The following is a 20,621-nucleotide window of genomic DNA, read 5'->3' as shown; positions in this document are numbered from 1 at the left end:
ATCTCCTATACAACGCTGATCAAACTACTTATGGTTTTATCAGATGACTGAGAATGCTCTTTACTTAGCAGCTGTCCAAGATGAGCCCTCATACCTTATCAGCTCTCTGAGCTGCAGAGAACTGCAGATGCTCAACAGCCCTGCCCATAAGGCATAAGGAGACAAGTGCTTATGCTCACGTCAAAACATTTTGCTCTCAACCCACTAACTATGGCCCCTGAGATGCACATGATTTAAATACAGACAACTGGGTACAGCAATGCAGAGCTACACAAGTTTGCAAAATCAACACTAAAACCAGCAGAATGTACAAATAAGGAAAAAGCATTGCCTACATTGCCTCTCAGCTCAAAGGAAAGAGAAATAACCTTTCTGAAACTTTGTACCAAGATAATACGTACACTTATGCACTGCAGCAGCATGTTAATAAAAAAGTAAGTAGAGAATGAAAAACTTTAGAGTTGGATTCTGGCCCAAAATTCTATTAAGTAGCTTCAGGCAAGTGTTCATCCCATCTGTAAAACAGATTTATCTACCATCACATCCTACAACTTGACTATTAATAGGCAGTAAAAACTTCTTGGAGAAGAAAAGCAACCTGAACAATGTATGTTTGGGCAAATCACAACATACACATAAGACAACCTAACAAGGATTTCATATGGTCACCTTCCACAAGATTGTAGAAAGAAGGCTTTAGAGACATCTGGAAAGGCCCATGGAAAAAGGATAAAGGAAAATTACAACATGAAATAAAGGAGACAACCCTCATATTCCTTCTGAATGGCAGCTACAATCAACCAAAAGCTACTAATGCACAGTGCTAACAAAATAAAACAATTCCCCCACAATTATTAGCAGTGTGTGGAAACATCCCTCACAGGGTTCTTCCTCTCTCAGGAAAGCTACAGATGCTTAACTGGTTGACTAGAGGAGGACAGATCCTCTCCTGCCTATTCTGACCACTGACAGGATAGACAGAGGCACCAATGACAAGTATGTTAGTACACCTTCTAAAATGCAAGTAATCAAATAATTTAAAAAAAAAAAAAAAAAGCTTGTGTAATAAATAAGAAGTTTACTGAGTTTGACAATGGAAGAGAAAAGAGAAAGCCACAGATTTCAAATGCTGCATTCTTGCCTGCTAGCAGATGAAGATGATGAGAACACACATATGGAATGGGAAACAAATCAAGAACTCCAGAAAATGCCACTTAAAAGCCTAGAAGAACACTGGCCGGTAAAAGGTTATTCACCAAAAATGTAGGGCAGCACTAGATAACCTCTCCATGGATTCAGCTGTTATTTTCTGCAAACAATAACCAACCTGCTTGTCATGTTCACCACTTCTGCATAAACCTTGAAGGCCAATCCTTTCAGTAACAGTGCTATTCAATTCTCTTTCTATAGAGAAAGGAGATAACTTTTTGTCTGGAAATTTCATGCTGGTTTCACAATACAGTTCAGCTCTTGATGTTACATGGTGGAACTCACACATGAATTTAAGATCAGGCTAAAACGTGTTTCTCACACACCACTATTCTGGTTGATTTTTCTTGACCTATATTTTTTTTTTATTTAAAACTCCAGAGGTAAGAGTTGGTGAGATGTCAAACACCACACAGAGAACTGAGGAACAAAGAAAAGAGCATGACAGCAAATTCAGAACTGTATCTTTGTCCCCTGTTGGCAAATGCTCCAATTTGGATGAGCCTGATTACCTGGGCACAAGACATTACACAGCAGAATGTCACCCCACCCAACAGTGAGCAGCATAAGATAGCAAAGGCTGGCAAAAGACAAGTAACAGCTTGAACCTTCTATGCCACACAATACCACACTTTTATTTGATGATGATGATGATGATGCTGGTTAGACAAAAAGCAAGGCAGCCTCTTTTTTCAAGAAATCTTTTTAGGAGTCATGAAGTTTATTCCTATGTAGGGACTGAAGACCTAGTTCATAGGTATACCCCTATACTGCTACTGATGTCAGAGAAAAGAGCAGGCAGTCAGTGTTAAAGAGTCAGTCATTTCAAACAAAAACTGCAAAGGTGATTTCATTCATCTAGAAATTCAGTATTAAAACAATAAACAAACATTCTCTTTTCAATTTATATAAAAAGACATTTAATTGACTCTAAAAGGTCAACTAGAAGTTTAAAGAACTTTTTTGATGTGTTACTTTCTCTTAGTACTCATTATTACATAGTTCAAGCATCTACAGTGGAATGGACAGAAACAACTACTAGACATAATTGTTGATCTACTTAAACTATTTTTGAAATGTAATTTCAGATATTTCCACACTTCCTAAATAAAGGCATACATCTTGGATCTAGACAATAAAACATATTTATTGGTATCTTGTTGGAAAATGACACAACACATTGACAAGTTGTGACTATTTTTAAGGTTTCCTGTAACACCCCACAACACAAGTCAAAAACTTGTTTCAAGATTCTGATGACTAACATCACATGAGTGCAAGAACAGCCCTGTTTAAGAAATCGTTCACTTGGTCCATTTGACTGATGTACAACACACCATCAAGAGACAGTGTGCAGTTGTGATAGGTTTGTAGTCTTTTTTTTTTTTTTAACATAAATTCCAAACTGGTTCATAGCTAAAAAAAAAAAAAAGACTACAAACCTAAATTCCAAACTGGTTCATAGGACAACAGTATTTAGTTCTAACATTTGAGAAGTGAAAAACCATCCGACAGTGTCCACTGCTGGAAAGCAATTGTGTTAGCTTTCATTAATGAATTTACTCTCACATACATATTTCTAAAATACGCAATTCTAACAACTATATTGCAGTAGCAACTACAATATTATTAGACATAAAAACCACAATTAATTTCAAAGTAGTTCCATGCACAATTTATCCGAAGCCTCACTGGTAACATATTTAGAGAGCTGTCTTTGAATTCAGTATGTTCCATGAGAAGTAATGAGGCAATTCACACTAACTCAGAGCATAGCTTAGATAACATAAGGAAAAACAATCTGCACATGAGAACACTACCACTTTTTCAGACTACGCCTTAATGACCACAATACTCTTATGTGCTTGTACTCATATATACATAAAGACATTTAAGTTACCTGATCAAAGAGCTGCTTGCCTGTTGTATTGGGCTGGATGGCAAATTCCAACTCTGCATCCATTGTGGTTACTCTGACATTGATCTACAGAATATAAGGAAATATTTAAATCATACTGTAACAGTGTAATGCTTCTATATCCTGTGATTAGCCTGTTAAGAAACAATAAGTTCAATAATTTTAATGGTCATGTGAACACACAGAACACAGCAGTAAGAAAAACAGAAAATTTGAATCTGAAAAAATTCTCATTTTTATTTAGTCTAAAAGCATAATCATCATAGTACTTACCAGAAGGTTGGAAGGTAACTTAGAGAACATAGCTCAAAATTAATTTAATGGGGAAGCTGACATCACTACTGAACAGCTGAAGAACATTGGGATATTCAGCTACTGGGCACTATTTTTCAGAGGGCTTCCCAAATGCATGCAAAAGAAAAAGTTCATGGTCACATATATGTCATTTTAAGGTATTTGTACCTATGAATATAAAAAGACAAGCAGCCTCCTGCTTGCCATCTCTAAAATCAAACAGTTTGATGGTCAAAGTATTTAGGACTGGAGCTTGTACATCTCAGAACAGACAAGAAACCTGTTTTCACCAACAGAAAGGAAAACTACAGCAGTTAGCTCTCCTTAGGGCCAGCCTCCTTCAACTCCCTCACTACAAGACTAAAAAATAGCCACCATTCAATGAACCTCCTTCTCCTGAAAGGAAGGACCATTTTCCAGATGACTCCTGACAATCACTGGGTTTGTTTGTAATAAAACAAGTCAAATACTGCAGGAGATAATTGAAAGCCTTACTTGTAAGTACAACAGTCTTTTCCAATTTTTCTTCATCTGGTACATAGAGAAGTGAGAATTTCCATGAAGCAGAACAAAGTATTAAATGCACAGCACTGTCTTCTCAGTGTTAGAACAGTCCTCCACTCCTACTGCCAGGGTATCAATCATATTTTATTCATCTTTAGTACATAAAAATATAAAGTATTAAAGGTCAAATACACCTTCCTATAAATGCAGAAAAACCAAATTCACACAGATCTATTCTAATTTCTCTCTCCTGTAAATAAAGGGCACAGGAATAAATTAGGACTTGTATTACAGGTTCTTACACTACTTGATCTATGCATGTGAGAACCATTTCCATTAACTATTTCCCTAATATTGCCACCAGGTGGAATACTTTGAGAAGTGATTGTCTGGAAAAGAAGGAAAGACAAAACATGGAAGGGAGATCTAAGGTGGGGAAAAGAAAACTGCAGGGCAGTTTGTCTTCATGCAACAGATGAAGCTTGACCACTGCTCCCTTCAGCATCCAACACGAGAGGGATATAGAAGACAAGAATAGCAGGAGCCTGAGGACCTCTAGGTCATAGACTTGCAAACAAGAATGATAGAGGGGGCTTAGCCAACTTTACTGTGAGTGCAAACACTGATAAAGAATAAGAGTTGAAGACTTTGGAGTAAAAGATAGTTTCATTTTATTGCCAAAAAAAATTTAAAAAATATAGGGCGTGTGTCAGGAAGAGGGAAAAAGATGTTTTCTGTAGATTCTCTCAGTCTCTCTATTTCAATAGAAGAAAAAAAAAACCCTTACAGAATATAATTAATCTAACAAAATAACTAATTTTAAATGCTAGTTCTAACTCACTGCCAGTTACACTAGTTTAAGCATGAGGGATTGCCCCTTAATTACAAAAGATCAACTTTTGAAAACAGTTTTTCTACTTAAAAAAAAAAAAATGAAGCCTTCTTTAGGGCAGCCACAAGTAAGGAAGTTACAAAGAATAAGGCCAAAAAATAATTTTATTAAATACCAAAGTGCTCTGTTATATAACAACACTACTGCCAAAATAAGAAGTGTCACAGATCTACAAAGCACAGCAAGTTCAAAACTAATTGCAGCAGCAAAAACTTCTTATATAAATATCCTTACAAAAAATGTCATCTACAAATGCAAGAAATACTACCCGCAAGTTTATCCTAGACAAGAACTGGAATACTCAAACAGTAAAATAATAGCTGCAATACAGAGACAAACTCAATACAGCTCTAAATTCTGTCTGCTTCTGGATACTACTGCCCCAAAAAACCTAAGTGCTCTAAGAGTACAGAGCTTCTACACCTCCAACAGGTACAAACAGACCTTAAGGGTACCTAGCCACTTATACACATTACAGTAACTGCTTAAGCCTGAAGCATTTCTGTTTATCTTTATTTCCAATGAACAGATCACTCAGCTGCTAATCAGTACACATTCAGTTTTAATAAAAAGTTGCAAATTAAATGATGGCAATGTTAAAACATTACCTTTTGTGATATGAATTATTTAAGAAAAGACAAAAGTTAACACTACAGTTCATTTTCTTTCTGAAGGAATTTGGACTGACTTTGAGTTTTGTCATACAAATACCAGGCTTCTACGAACTTGTAACATTGTTTCACACCTTCAATTATTTCTGGGCACGGAACATAAGAAAGTTACTTTTGTGAAAACCTGAAGAGCCCTGAAGGTCTACTTATCTAATTCAAACCTTGACAACAGAGCACCCTCTCAACAAAAATCAAACCTCTGGTATCAGTTGCATTGTCTGTAAACCAAAGCTAGCAAACCACATTAACAAGAGTCATTGGGGAAATTTCCACATCATAAATACAGCAGGGAATTGAGAAAACAGACAGAGAAAGAAGGTCCAGGAGCTTCAGCAATGGTCAGTCACTCATGTAACCTCTGCTGGGTATATATATAGTTTGAAGCAATGCTCTTGACGTGGGGAAATTATCTGAACCACAAATTATGAGGACGGGCACTCATCTGAACCAACTTTACCACACAAATATGGAAACAGGAAGGAGCTCTTGCAGTGGTGACAAGAGAAACACATAAAGGCTTCCTGTAGCAAGTACTGGAAGGCTACCACTACACATCCCACAACATCCACCAGTGCCTGCTCTTCAAACTTGCTCTCACCAGGATCCCACATCTTTGTTACAGAATGTCACAGCTCCCTTCTTTACAAAGTTCAGCCAATTACTATCTCAAGTTTGCATACTAAATAGAATCACAGTATAGTTTGGCTTGGAAGGGACCTTTAAGGGCATCTAGTTCAACCCCTGTGCAATGAGCACAGACACCTTCCCCTACATCAGGTTGCCCAGAGACACATCCAACCTGACCTTGAACATTTCCAAAGATGGGACATCTACCATCTCTCTAGGCAGTTGTTAGAGTTCCACCTCCTGCATCATAAAAATTTTATTACTTCTATGTAGTTTGAATCTATATTCTTTTAGCTTGAAACCATTAGCCTTGTCCTATTACAACAGGCCCTGGAAAAATGTTTGTCCCCACCTTTCATAAGCTCCCTGAAAGGTCACAATAAGGTCTCCCTGCACCTTCCTCTCCCCCTGGCAGAACAACCCCAACTCTCTCAGCCTTTCATTACACAGAGGGATGCTCCATTCTGGGAACTATTTTTGTGATCCTCTCTAGACTTGTTTCAACAACACCATGTCCTCCCTGTGCTGGGAGCCCAGAGCTGGAGCAGCCCTGCAGGTGGGCTCTGAGCAGAGCAGAGGGGCAGAATCCCCTCCCTGGCCCTGCTGCCCACCACTGGATGCAGCCCAGGGTACGTTTGGCTCTCTGGGCTGTGAGAGCACACTGACAGCTCCTGGCCAGCCTCTCACCCTCCAGCACCCCCAAATCCTTCTCAGCAGAGCTGCTCTCCATCTGCTCATCCCCAGCCTTCGTTGACACAGGGGGATGCCCCAACCCAGGTGCAGCACCTTGCACTTGGCCTTGTTGAACGTCAGGAGATTCACATTGTCCCACTTCTTGAGCTTGTCCACATCCTTGGCATCAGCAGCAGGCTGAGTTTATCTGTATTTTACCAGACTTGCTTCAGAATGATTAAACATGGCCAAAGGAAAGGGAAGAACACACACTAAAGAATTACGCTTTGATTATTCTTTGCCAAGGGAGCAACTGATGTTTTGATAACAAATGTTGCTAATGGGTTATGAGGGTATTTGCCACAGCTCACAAAATACTATTTATAGAAAAATATTCCACAGCAAGTTATCTATTAAATAATTTATCAAAACCAATAAAGAGTACAGTCATTGAAAATATCTGGAATAACAAACACAGATGTGCACTTAATAAAAGCACGCACTTCATAAGGGAATTTTATTTTTATTGCATGCACTCTTTCATCTTTAAGGACTTGAAAAAGTATGTCTACATTTTCTTGTAGTACCTAACTTCAACCCTTCACAATTTATGGGACTATTACACCATTACTACATTAACTACATTACTACATTTGAACCTCTCCTCAAACACAGTCCATGAAATATGCACAAAACCTGTCTGTAAGCTGAATAATCTAAAACTTTCTATTACTGTACTTCAGCCATCCTCTGCAAATATTAGTTATGGCACTTCATCATAAACTCCAAAACTGACTAGGTACCAATACTGAGAAAAAAATCCATTTAAAATAACATTGAAATGGTTTCCACAGGTTTTGCTTTGGTTTAATAAATGCAATACAAATGAGTCATTTGTAAAAGCCACAAAAACCAGTCTGATTCATAAGAAAATTGCATATTGCAAAAAAAAGTTTGTTCAAAGAGCTTCCTCACACTGGTTCAGCCATTTACAATCTCAAGTTTGCATATTAAATCGTGTTAAGAGTAGCAGTGTATTAGTCCCTCTGCTTTACAGACTGCACAGCACTCTCTCCATACCAACATCAAAGTAGATATAGGAAGAGACGAAAAAAAGAGACTTTATGAAGAAGATAAGGTAAAAAGGTAAGGATTAAACAGCATTAGGAACAGAAGGTTACAGAATAATGCCAAACAGATTTTTCTAATAGAAGAATCAAGAAAGCAGTCCTCCAAGCTGAGATCAGTTGTCTATTTATACTACAGAAATAATAAATTCAAGCTATAACTCAAATACTACATTACACAGACTCAAAGATTTTCCTGGATAACAACAGCACTGTAGTAAAAAAAATTTATACACTATTTTGGTTCAACAACCTTACATAAAGTAGTTTGATCTTGCAAATACTAGAATTTTAAACCACAATATTATTCCAGAATTTATTTAATCCTTCTGAATACACAGTATCATAAAATGTTGAACAAACCTAAAAAAAATCCTTTTTAGTCTCAGTAACTTGGATATCTGTCTGTGTTATTCCCCAGTGTAATGCTTGCTTTCTTTCATGCCTTGCAGTCTTGTACAAAAGTGCTGCAAATTATCACCAAAAGCAGATGATAATTTAACTCCTTCTACACCCTATAAATACAGTATTTCAGTCAATTAAATCTAATCTTCTTAGCGTATGAAATGATTAACAGTTATGTAACCCATGAGGTCTAAGTTTAGCTTCTATGTTTCTATTTTCAGTGCAGATCTGTGAGAATGCCATACAGCTGAGAAACATTTTGTATCGATTCTTTTAGGAAGAAAGCACTGAAAATAAGAGTCAACAAATATTCTGTTCTTCAGCAAGCCGAGAACTAAGCATACTGAGAACAGCACTTGCAACAGCTCAAATTTTGATTACAGCAGCAAAGATGTAATTAAACAAAGAAGTCATCAGTTTTATTCTGATGGATCACAACATGCTACATGAAACTAAAATTCACACTGCCAGGCAGAACTGAGAATATTAAGCCTCTTTTAAAAACAACCTATTTGGTTGTGAAATCAAAGTAGATGCTGAGTAACAGTTGAAAAACTGGAAAGCCACTTTGTCACAAACCCAGGCAAAGTGAAGGAGCAGACTTTCTACTGAAGCAATCAAAAATTAAAATGTTTCAATTTTGTATACTTTTCAGTCACATATTACCTTATTATCCCAGGACAATATATAAAGTTGCTTTTACCCTTTCAAAACAGCCTTTTCACCCTGACTATTTAACCTACTAGCCTCTAAGAAAGAAAATCCGAAACACATGACCTTTTACTGCCATGTAGAAGAATCATTCACAGTGGCATGAAACTTATTTCAGACAGACTTCCAAGAAAAATGAAAGATGTTTGCTATAAAATTCCAATACACTAAGACTTTCTACTGGTCTTCATTTACTTTATTTTGTCTGGAATACTATGTAACTTTTCAATGTGGAAAAAAAAAAAAATTAAACCACAATCTATTTAATTGCCTTTCTGTGGTTCAGTCGGTACTGATTTCATTTAAATTGATCTATGGCTTATTTATTTGTTATTTTTGCAATAAAAAAATTAATCCCATAAACCAAATTAATCCCAACTATAAACAACATTTATAGTTGTACTGCACAGGTTTACATATTTACAAGACTACCAGACTTTTCTGAAAACAATCAATTGGATCATCACAGCAGAGTCTGAAAAATGAAAACCTAAATAGGTCTCAGTAATACAGAAGAGATAAAATAACACTGTCAAAAATCTCACCACTTATGTTAACTGGGTTTTCTCAGCTCTTACCCATGATTATTTCATTAGTTTTCAGGTTAAATGATTTCCAGCAATAAAGCTACAGAATGCTGTCTTATTGCAACAGCTGTCAAAAAAAAAGCAACAAGGAGTTAAAGCATAAATAGTTTCTGGACTAGAAGTACATTTGGTTATTGTGGATTGTCCATAAAGATAGCTCCCAAGAGCTCCAGCAAACATCCATAGCAAGAGACCTCCTATTGTCCAGTCCTATCAAATCTGAGCAGAACAGCAAGACTCTTCAAAGAACAACGTCGGATTCATTAAACATAACCGTGGCTAGGCTCTTACAGTCTCCAAAGAAGAAAGAAGGGGGAAAGAAAGAGGAGGGGGAAGGAAGAGAGCTCCCAAGCCATCTGTCATTTAATAAGCAACCAGAACAAAATCTGAGGTTTGATTTGTATAGGTAATACTACTTAACCTTTGCCAAGTGTGCTACTTCTTCATTCACTGATTACCAACTATAATTACAGCAACCTGCAGTTTACAGGAAGACACTGAGAAATGTAATCAATTTCATTTCATTTATAATGGCTCCTTTTGCTTGGCTTCCTTCTAGGATTTCACATGCACCTACATCATCAAGAGATACATGAACTCCTCATAAAAAGTCCCTTATAAAAGAAAAATATTATCTTTGGCACAAGGCCAGCTTCTTTGCCAAGATCTGGTAGCTAATATCCAGTATTAGGGTGGATTGTGCACTCTTTCAACACCACTGCCATCTCAGTTCTAAGGATATTGCTTTCCTTGTGAACAACCCTAAAATTCTTATTTCCTTCAATTTTCTCTGGTCCTTAAAATAGAAAGAACCCTGCCTGCCTAAATTTCATGGTTCCAATCCCAGAATTTAAAAAAGAAGTTACCTCACACAGGCTCTTTTTTTTCCTAGTCATGACCTCTGTGGCTCCATGGGTCTCCAGCTGCATGGAGCTGGTGGCCTCAGAAACTGCATGAGCTCACAATGACTTTTTGCCTCATTCTTAAAACAGTTTTCCAAAACTGAGAAGCTCCACCAAAGGCAGTACTCAATTCTCGTAGCCAGCACTCAAACAGGTCAGAAAATAGTATGCTGCTAATTCACTTTCCTGCCCTTTATAGAGCAGCTTTCTCTCACCAATGAGCAGGATACAGACAGCTACTTCCAGCTGGAGAAAGTGCCAAGATATTGCCTCTAATCCACTGGCAGGAAAAGAAGAAATTACAGAAACAAGGTATGACCAGTTGGTCATCAGACCAACTGCAAAGCTCAGAAAGAACTTCGAGCCCTCAGTCCCATGCTCACATTGTTCATCAAGCTGTACCAGTTCCAAATACAAACAAAAACACACAAAACTGATTATTTACATGGGTAATTTCTTATTAATAGCAAAAACCTTTTATGTATCTACATATCAGGATGTATGTGTATACACACGCACATAGACACATTTATTCTTAGCAATAGACCTGCCCTGCTCCTAATCTGCTACCAAAATGAAACATCAGTAAACAAAGAAAGCCCAAAGGCTATTACATAAACCAACCGAGTTGAGCAGAAATAATCTGACAATTCAGTTCCCTTTCTGAAAGCTTTTCTCACTGGATACAAGTGGAAGAGACAAGCAAAAGCCATTTAACACATGGCAGATGAAATCCTAAGGTAGCAATATAACATTAACAGAAAAAGAATCAACCTATTTAATTATCTCCTCAAAGACTTCTAGAATTATTATCAAAACAGAAGATGGAGATCTTTTCTTTCCCCCTGGGTAGAAAGCGGATGAACCCTTATCTTAGCTGAAAGGAGAAGAACAGGAGAGCACAAACTCTCCTTATTGCCTCCATTCAAATTTACTTTCTATGTGATACCTCTACCATGGTAAAACTACTAACTTAGTGCAGACACTTTACACATGTTCTGTCTTCCCTTGCCAAATCCTGCAGCAAACCCTTCCACCGATTCCCACAGATACTGAGTCAGGCTCAAATTATGCCTTCAATAACTACTGTCAGTCAGCTCATCACAAAGTCAACAATTCCTGAAAAGTCATTCCTTCTGCCAGCCAAATGGGCTTCAAGTACTGCTCCCATTTCCAATTGTCCTCCATGCAATTTGCAGTACACCAAGCTTTCCTGATCTTTCTTTCCACATGTTGGTACTAAACTGGCTCAATTTCAATTGTACATGATCAAATCTTATGAAATCTAGAAAGGGCAGAGTCAAAATAACTGGAACAGTTATAAGATTATCTCTCTAAAATGTAAAAAACCTTCCTAGATTTTAAATGAATATAAATCTGCTACTTACTGGTTTCGGCATTTTTCTTGTTTTCTGTAGTCTCCTGTCCAATTAAATCTTCCAAAAACTCTTTGCCCCCTTCTGCCAAAAATAAAATTAAAAGGATTGTTTTTAAATTAATCAATAATCACAGTAAATAGTACAAATTCCTATACAAGTATGCAAGTGCTCTACACGTACAAAATACACTTCTCAGTAGGTGACATATAGAAAGAGCAACTAATTTAGCCAGAGTCAGAATCTACAAGTCTCTAAGCAGTAACATCCTTCCTACTTTCTGGAGAGCATTTATGCAGTAATGTTACAATAAAGAGACAAGAGTTCCCCAAGTGCTACAAATTCTTTTAAAGGTTCTGTTATCATACATCATCGACTATTAAAAACCTCTAACATTATTTACAAGAAACATCATGAAGACAAAAATCCCACTCTAATAATTTTAAAGCATCAAAACTTTTATTTCCTGCCTATAAAATAATTTGTTTCTCTCAGCAAAGGAATTACAGTAATTTTCCCAAATGAAAAGAAATGCAAATACACCAATGGAAAAAAAAGGAAGAAATTCTGCTGTGCTTAAAATAACATATAACATAAAAAGAAAAAATGAGATTTTTTTCTTTTTAAGCAGAAGGCTATAAGTTATATCTATGTGGTGATGAAAGTATTCAATATTGTTTTCTACTCCAAAAAAAGTTTTTACGCCTTGAAAAAATATGCTTGCAAAGTTATTGGGAGATATCATCCTACCTCCTTTTCAACTCCTTCTAACTTAGAGCAAGCAGCTAGTCACCTTCCTGCACACATTTACAGTAATGACTTCCACAAATCAGACTGTTGCTGGTTTGCAAGGAGCATCAAAGACTGCATTGCCTTCAAAAATAATATTAACTGGATTATACTTATGCTAAGAAAAATTACTGACATGCTAGCCAGAATAATCTGAGATTTCATTATTATATCCCCACAGCTGCAACAGAAGAATAAAATCTTCAGAAGTGCTTAAAAGAAAGCAAGAGAAAAACAGAATACTTGCGAGCAATCCAGTTATGAAAAACAAGCTTTTGTATAACTGATCTTTCATTCAGAAAGAAAAATGAAAAAATAAAGTATTTTTTACCAAAAAAATTACAGAAGAAAATTTTCCTTGTTTCTTGGCAATAAAAATACAGTAAATATTAAAAACATTTGCACAGCAATTTAAGGTGTGCTAACACTTTATTCTTTATTTCTTCTTCAAATCTGTAGAGATATGTTTGAAAACAGACTAAAAAAAAAACAGGTAAAGGATGAAAACAGAATTTAAGAAGCATAATTGTTGTTGGCTGGTAAAGAAAACAAATGTTAAGACTAATAATTACAGAAACAGAGATTTAATAGCATAATTCAGATATGGAACAAAACTGTGTTTAATGAAAAGTCAGCCTGAAAACACTAAAACACTACCTTGAAATTGCATTCATTACAATATAACTAATCCAGCCCAACTCTAAAGGTATAGTAATACTCTGCTTGCCTAGCATAAAGATAATTACATTCCATTAGATTTTTTTAATTACAGAAGATACTCTAGAGAACTGGACAGTACCAGTCATGTCCCAAATGCAGGCTCACTGCCTGATGTGCAGTGCCAATTTGCGCACTGAGCCAAGGCATTTCCATTTCTTTATTCTGATCTGCTCAGAGCAGGGAGCTGGGTGGGAACCCACCAAAGGCTGGCACCCCAATCATCCAAACTTCACACCTTTCATACATTTTAGCAAGCAAAGAAGTCACGTTTTAGTGGCTACAGGTCACATGGCTTTCTTCTTGATCAACGTTCGACCTTTTACTGGTTCAATGATTCTCTCACTTCTGCCAATCACAGCACATGCTCAGCCATTCCCCTCTGGAGTCGTGGGCTTAGGGAGTCACTGGGCCCTGAGCTGTGGGCACAGTCACCTCCTGCCAGAATTACCTTTTCTCCACTTGGAGCTGATTCAGCACAGTTGCTGAGGTGGCTTTGTTTCTTTCTTCCATATCTTGGAAGTTCTGACAAATGTCCTTGTGGCTCGTGAATTCTGCATTCCCTGTGCCCACTATCAATGGAACATCCTTCTTCCAAACTTTGCTAACTTTTCCTGGGTCTGAGATGATTGAAGAATGTCAGTAGAAAGCCTTTTACAAGGCTTTCTACTGACAAGTCATTTCTCTTTCTAACACCTGGACATCAGCAGTAAGACTACTGTTCTAAGATACTGTTAAATATATCCTTGAACATTATGAATACACTTTTCCTCTATTCCTCACCCCTGCTTTTAACCACAAAAGCTTCCTAGGGAGGAAGAAAAAATTGGTTTTGATAAACCCTGGCTTTTGATAAAAATTCAACAGCATGTTTCCCTTTCAGAGAAGAGACTGCCTCCTCTTCTCCCTTCTTTCCCTAATGTACACCTTGGAAAAATTCAAGGGAATAACAGAAAGCAAAACAAGCTTGGCTCTAATATCTGCTAACAGTTAGCAGGACTCCGAGCTGTAGTAATCCCAGTGCTCACCTCTGACAGCAAAGGCTCAATGCTTGAAAAACTGAAGGCAGATTGAAGCCCTAGAGTTACACTCCGTTAATTAAGGATGCAAAAGCTAAATTAGATTCTCATCCACCATTTTGTAAGCGTGCCAACTCAACAGTACCAAAAGGAACAGACAGTAGCACAGCTACCTTCCTGTGCCTTTGGTTACAGAGCACTGAAAAGAAGGGGTACGCTAAGATGACTGATAAGGGAGTCCCGTCTCCAGGAGAGCAAGGACAGCACATGGCACAGGACCAAGATCTGTGCTACCAAATTATTCCTTTCTGAGGTCTTTCTAAGAGACAACACATCTAGCAATTTCTACAATGACTGTCATACCCTCATGCATTTTATCACCACAAATTCATTCATAAACACGTCCCAGATTTTTGCTTTAGGATTTACTTAAACATTTTGCTATAATGCTACCAACAAACCATAAATTATTTATTTGAAAACTTACTTTAATACCTTAAGGTAACTTTTAAAATCAAACATTACTACAGAGTTTTATAGGTTAATCCTATGCCATCAAAGCACAATTGGGAGATGTTTCCACATGCAAGAGAACAAAGTTATCAGCAAAAAGTAAGAATGCTCTTAAGTAAAACTCAATAAAAATGAAGTCCCACTGTTAGTTCCACAGATCTCATGGACCTGAGAAATTATCACAGTATACGAGCAACAGGAAAAAAAAATTAAATCTATGCAAAACAAACAGCATCCCATGTATTTTTCTGTTGAAGTGTCTGCTTGCAGTATCTTTTAAAATGTAAAAAAAAATCTAGAATTTATTTTAAAAAATTTAGCCAAATATAAATTTATAGCCAACTATGCTGAACTTATTTTCAGTGTTTTCATTTTATATGTAATACCAAAAACCAACCTGTGCCAGTCTTACTATATATAATACAAAAAACCAGCCTGTGTCAGCCTGAATGTGCTTTCATATTCAAAACATTGTGCAATTTTGAAACAGTACATCCACACAAATGCAATGTAACTATTATATTTATATACAAATCAAGAAGTTCACAGATCTTAAAACTGCAAACATTGACATTAAATAAGCACTGAATAAAAACAGAAAATCACCCTATCTTTCCCAATCATTGGCACCAGCTAACATTAAAAACAAAACAAACATGAGGGAAACATTGGGCCAAAAGAAACCAAAACCTGCAGCCAGGCAAAATATCGCCTATCTCCACTGTTATTACTGGAGTGACAGTTCACTTTTGCTACTAATGCCAGTTCAGATAAATTTGTATTTAGCAGATGCAAAATTCATAACTTTGAAGCAACTAATTACTTACACTTACTTTAATCTTAACACTCATGGGAAATGGCATAGCAAATAGTGGGGGGGAGCCAACAGCAAAAAATATCCCAGTCAGCTGGGGTTGGGAGTGATACTCCTTTTGATTCCTGCATTCTGAAACCAGCTTGTGAGGCACAAGGCATAAAGGCTCATCACTTCAGCATTTAAGATCCTAAAGGTCCCTCTTCCAAGTCAGGATTAACAAGGCTGCGACTTTGCCGACTTCCTACAGCTACAACACTCCGGACATTCAGAAGTGTATGCAGTAATCTGGACTCTGGACCAAAACAACAAAAGTATCAGCAGGCTCCACATCACAAACAGATAAAAAAATCATCCAGAACATCAAGAACTCTCTTGAAATGAAAAGCTGTGATTTCAATTAGTTTCACTACAAGGCAATTGAGATTTTTAAATCAGTATCATCCAAGTTTCAAGTTATGCCACAGAAAGCAACAAATAAAGCAATTGTTGAAAGATGACAATGAAAGCTTTCTTCAGAAAATGATGGTGCATAAAATGCCTGATGCCAAAATTCTGTCAAATAATTTATGCAGCAGCTGTTTTCAAAAGAAACATTCATACACACAGCCATGGGTCTAGGTCAGGTGAGGATGGGACAGCAGGATGCTCGGCTGGTAGAGAAGCAACACCCAAAAGCAGGATCCCTGGCTGATAGCTGAGGGCCTTCTCTCAGAAGCAGCCCCTCCAGCAGCATCGCTCCTAAGCTTGAGCAAGAGGTTTACCATCTGTTTCCCTAAATACACATAGATGTCAGGGACCACAGAGCTTTACCTACAGCAACATAATTCACTCGTTTATAACAGAAACTTATTTAAAATAATATACTTTTTCTTTTCAAAGTTTTATCCCATTCCATTTTTTGTGGTACCTAAAAGTTTTAGATCTTTGCGGGGGAAGCAATAGGCAACTCACAGGCCACTGGACCTGACTAACTGGTCTCAGATTTCTACAAAAATGTCTACACTCCAAGCAAAGTCTGTGAATGTCTGCAGGGCAATCATCTTTCACACTAACAGCTCCCTAATGACACACTTGCTGCAATCCAATAAAGAAGTTCATTTGCCACAGACTTTACTTCTGCATAAATCTTTTTCAGACGGACAGAGCGACCGCCTACACAGTTGTCTGCAATATAAGCAAACCAGGGCGGGAACTAAAACAAGCCATTTATCTCACGGAAAACAAAAAAACCAAAAAAAAAAAAAAAAAAAGGAAGAAGAAAAAAAACCCAATCCTGAATTGTACACCCAATATGCAAAAATTGACATTTGACCAGTGCTAGACATCACATGCAGAGTTTTACAGGCTAACTTTTTTCCTTCCCTTCTTAAAACCATGATTTCCCCCAACCCTTCCTTCTCTGAAACACCCAAAATAGGCTTGCTGTATCCAAAAAATAACAGCAATAGAACTAGTACAACTTATGTATTCATTGTATCTATAGGAAAATACATTTTGAAGAGTTAAGTATTTCTTTTAAACTGGACTTCCTGAGAACTTCAGAAGTAAAATGAAAAGCTGGCAGTTGCCAACACAGTATTCAATTAAAAGCAACTCCATACCAGTCAAAGAATACTGGTTGCAGTTTTGCCAGTTAATAAAGTGGTATGTTTTAGATGTGCTACATGATTTACATACACTTAATATTTATCGAGTTTAGTAACCTTAACTTCAAGCACCCGCAAATGCACTAGGGGAAATAATTCAAAGATTCTGAAGAGTCCCACAATGATAGAACTGTCAATCTTACCATTGGATGCACCATCAAAAATGGAAATCATGAATATAAACTGATAAAGTACTGTTGCTTCCAAGTGTAATAATCCTGTCTCTAAACATACAGTTAGCAAAGAAATACGACATGTACCCAGAATTTTGGGTATATCTCATCTCAAAGCCAAGTATTATATTTTCTGAATGATGCTGTTAAATCTCTGTTTAGTCTAACAACAAGTTCCATAAAATAAAGAAAACCTATGAACTGGCCACTCATCATTCTTCATATAAACTAGCTACAGTTCTTAAACTGAAATGTACTACTGTGAAGATTAACTGCCTTTTTGGGCCAATGTAAGATTTATTTTTCTTTGTACTACACGACTTGAAGGTTTCACTTCACAGAGTGATTAATAAATATCTACAGCAGAAAGGAAAAAAACCATTTTTTCTATTCAAAGTACGGCTAAGTATTAGCCTATTGGTACAGTTAGCCAACAAATGCAGTTCTTCAGTGTTGAAAGGAAAGAGTTTATCTAGGCTCCTTCTCCTTCAGCTCCGGAGTAAACTTGCTGAGCATGCAGGATACACTGGGTGCTGCTTTAATGGATCAGTATCTTTCCACAATCAGTTCTTTCTCCAGAAGTTTGTATAAAGCTTTGTTTACATTTACAAACTTGAAAATCCTCCCTTTCCTCTACTCCCACAAACTTCTAATGCAATATGAAGCGATAGGACGGCTTTGATGTATTTAACACATCCAACAGAAAGATGTCATGCCGACAACAACCTTCCTCTTCACCTCTGGCAACAGAGGCAGCCCCTCTCAAAAAGTGGAGCGAGGCTGCTGAAGAAGAAAGACCGTTCACCTCTCCTGGCAAAGGCTAAAGGAATGCTGCCAGGAACTGCCTTCTCACGTCATAACATCTACACGTCTTACCCTCCTGGTTTTGCAGCTCGTAGGTGGATCTAAATGCTCACTCTCTTTACAGCTTTACCCAGTTTTCTGTGAAACAACCTTTCTGGCAGTACTATTACCATAGCCCTGCAATGGCAGAAACAGTCAGAGCAGAACTCTTTTTGTCATCTCCACACACAGTTTCACCCCTTTTCTTTGAGTCAGCACTCAACAAAAACTCTCTGGACAGCTCCAGACATGTCACACCATGTCATTTTTTCATGCATTTTCTAAAGATGTTTTGCTTCTGCTCTCCAGTTTCCCAACCTTGTAGAACAACTGTGCCACTTCAGTACAAAGCTTGGAAATACGCCACTGCCTTGCAATTGCCATTTACTGGGAGGCTGCTTATCTGGGAACATTGCATTGACTCGCAGTTTATTTTTCTCACAGTCCCTCATGCTAAATCAATAGATCAATAGAGGTAAGTCTTATAACCCAACCAACAGTTACTACTTGTGCCATCTTCAATGAGTAAAAAACAACTCCACTGCAGCAGCCATAATGTTACTGTACACCAGCTCCACATCTTCCCTGGAGCACACGTTGCCCGGCAGCGCCGTGCCAACGCACCCCGAGCTGACAGCATCTCCACAACCCTCTCTCCATGTGCCAGGCGCTGCGCAGGCACACGCGTCCCCAAAAACGCTCCGGTGGCACAGACACGGCGACAGGCACCTCCGATGGAAACGAACCAGAGCCACGTACGGCGATATATCTGAGCGCTGACACGAGCCAGCCGCAGAGAATGAACTACTTGAAACTCAGAAAATGCCACTCCCGTAACTCAGTTTGAAACATGGAATCGTTTTTAAAGCCGGTACTAGAAAGAGGAACACGAAATACTTGTCTAGGGTGTTGCACAGACTGGAAAAGACAGCTTAAAAGCACCTTACAACCAAAGTGATTAGTTGTGTTGGCATGGAGTCCAAAGAGGGTTTTGGTTTGTTTTTTTTTTCCGCGTTCAGATTAAGAAACTGACAAAAGACAAGTGAATTCCACAAAGTTGAAACTAAAACCCCTTATCTGCGCTAAACTTTAAGCGACAAGGTTAATTACCAATGCCCACGACTTCTACTAAACATTAATCCATTCAAAAAAACAATGCACAAAGGCTCATTCAGGGCCGCTGCGCCCATTACGTCGGTCAGTACTTAAGGACTCTTAAAAACGCGCATTTGTCGAAAACAATAGACAGCAACAGATGCTCCACAGCACTTGTTTATGAAGTAATTCCTTATTATTCTCCCACACCGCCGCACTCAGCCGGCCCGACCCGACTGCCACATGTCTACTCCGGTGTAACCTGCCGAGCCCGGCACATGAATAATGCAGCGCAGGCTGCGCGGGCACGCCGGGGCGCGCTCCCGGGCCCCCGACACAGCGCGGCCAGCCGGGGGGCGGCGAGCGGGGCGGGCGGGCTCACGCCTGCGGTTGCCGCCCCCGGGGCCTCGCCGCCCGCGCACCCCTCGCCCCAGCGCCCCCGCCTCACCTGGGACTCCGCTCCCTCCGCGGCGCCGAGCGGAGGGGGGCGCCGAGCCGCCGGGACAGGGTGCTCGGGGCGCGGCGCTCTCCGCTCCTGGCGGGGCGGTGTGTGCCCCCCGCCGGCCCCTCGCAGCGGGGCAGGAGGCGCTGCGGGGCCGCCCCGCGCTGCTCGCCGGGGACGCGGCGCGGAGCGCGGCGGGCGCTCTGACAGCTCCGCAATATGGCGGCCGCCGCCGCCGTTCGGATTTTCCCCCCTATCAGATGTGGCTCCTGCGCGCGCACTGCGCACGCGCGGCGCGGGCGGGCGGGCATGCGCGGCGCGCGGCGCGAAGCCGCTGCCCGGAGGGGCGCGGGGGCGGCGGCTGCGAGGGGCTCCCGTGAGGGACGGGGAGCGCTCAAGGAGCGCTCGGGGAGCGCGGCTCCCGGCGGGGACGGGGAGACGGAAATCTCCTGAGGGGGTGGTGGCGAGTGCTCGCCTTATGAGACGGAGAGCCTTCCGTACGGAGTTGCGCGCCCCTCCGCGCGCTCCGGCGGAGCTGGTGCTCGGGGAGCCCGCGCAGCCCTGCCCGTGTCCTGGGCGCATGTGGCAGCTGCTCCCGCGGCGGAGCCGCCCTGCAGGAGCCCCCGCTCGCTGGAGTGAGGAGGGGATGAGCAGAAGCAGCTCTCCCGTTAG

General features: G+C 39.4%; 1 protein-coding gene across 2 annotated transcripts in view; it reads right to left on the bottom strand.

The window, feature by feature from the left end:
* RDX (radixin) overlaps nucleotides 1–20,215 on the bottom strand; it is a 34,683-nt gene extending 14,468 nt beyond the window's left edge. Inside the window, exons 1-3 of one of the 2 annotated variants that reach the window (XM_039718261.1) lie at nucleotides 19,956–20,215; nucleotides 11,908–11,979; nucleotides 3,110–3,193 (exon numbers count right to left, since the gene is read on the bottom strand). In XM_039718261.1, the coding sequence (XP_039574195.1) occupies nucleotides 3,110–3,193; nucleotides 11,908–11,919 (96 nt within the window). In that variant the 5' untranslated portion in view covers nucleotides 11,920–11,979; nucleotides 19,956–20,215. Of the gene's footprint in view, nucleotides 1–3,109; nucleotides 3,194–11,907; nucleotides 11,980–19,955 lie in introns of those variants that run through there. The other variant, XM_039718262.1, reaches the window with a different exon arrangement.
* Between the last annotated feature and the right edge of the window lie 406 nt (nucleotides 20,216–20,621).

This window comes from Passer montanus, unplaced genomic scaffold (genome assembly GCF_014805655.1).
Source record: "Passer montanus isolate IOZ18808 unplaced genomic scaffold, ASM1480565v1 scaffold4, whole genome shotgun sequence".
NCBI classification, from domain to species: Eukaryota; Metazoa; Chordata; class Aves; order Passeriformes; family Passeridae; genus Passer; species Passer montanus.
The sequence above is the reverse complement of the archived record's forward strand: the minus strand, read 5'-3'. Positions and strand labels throughout refer to the sequence as shown.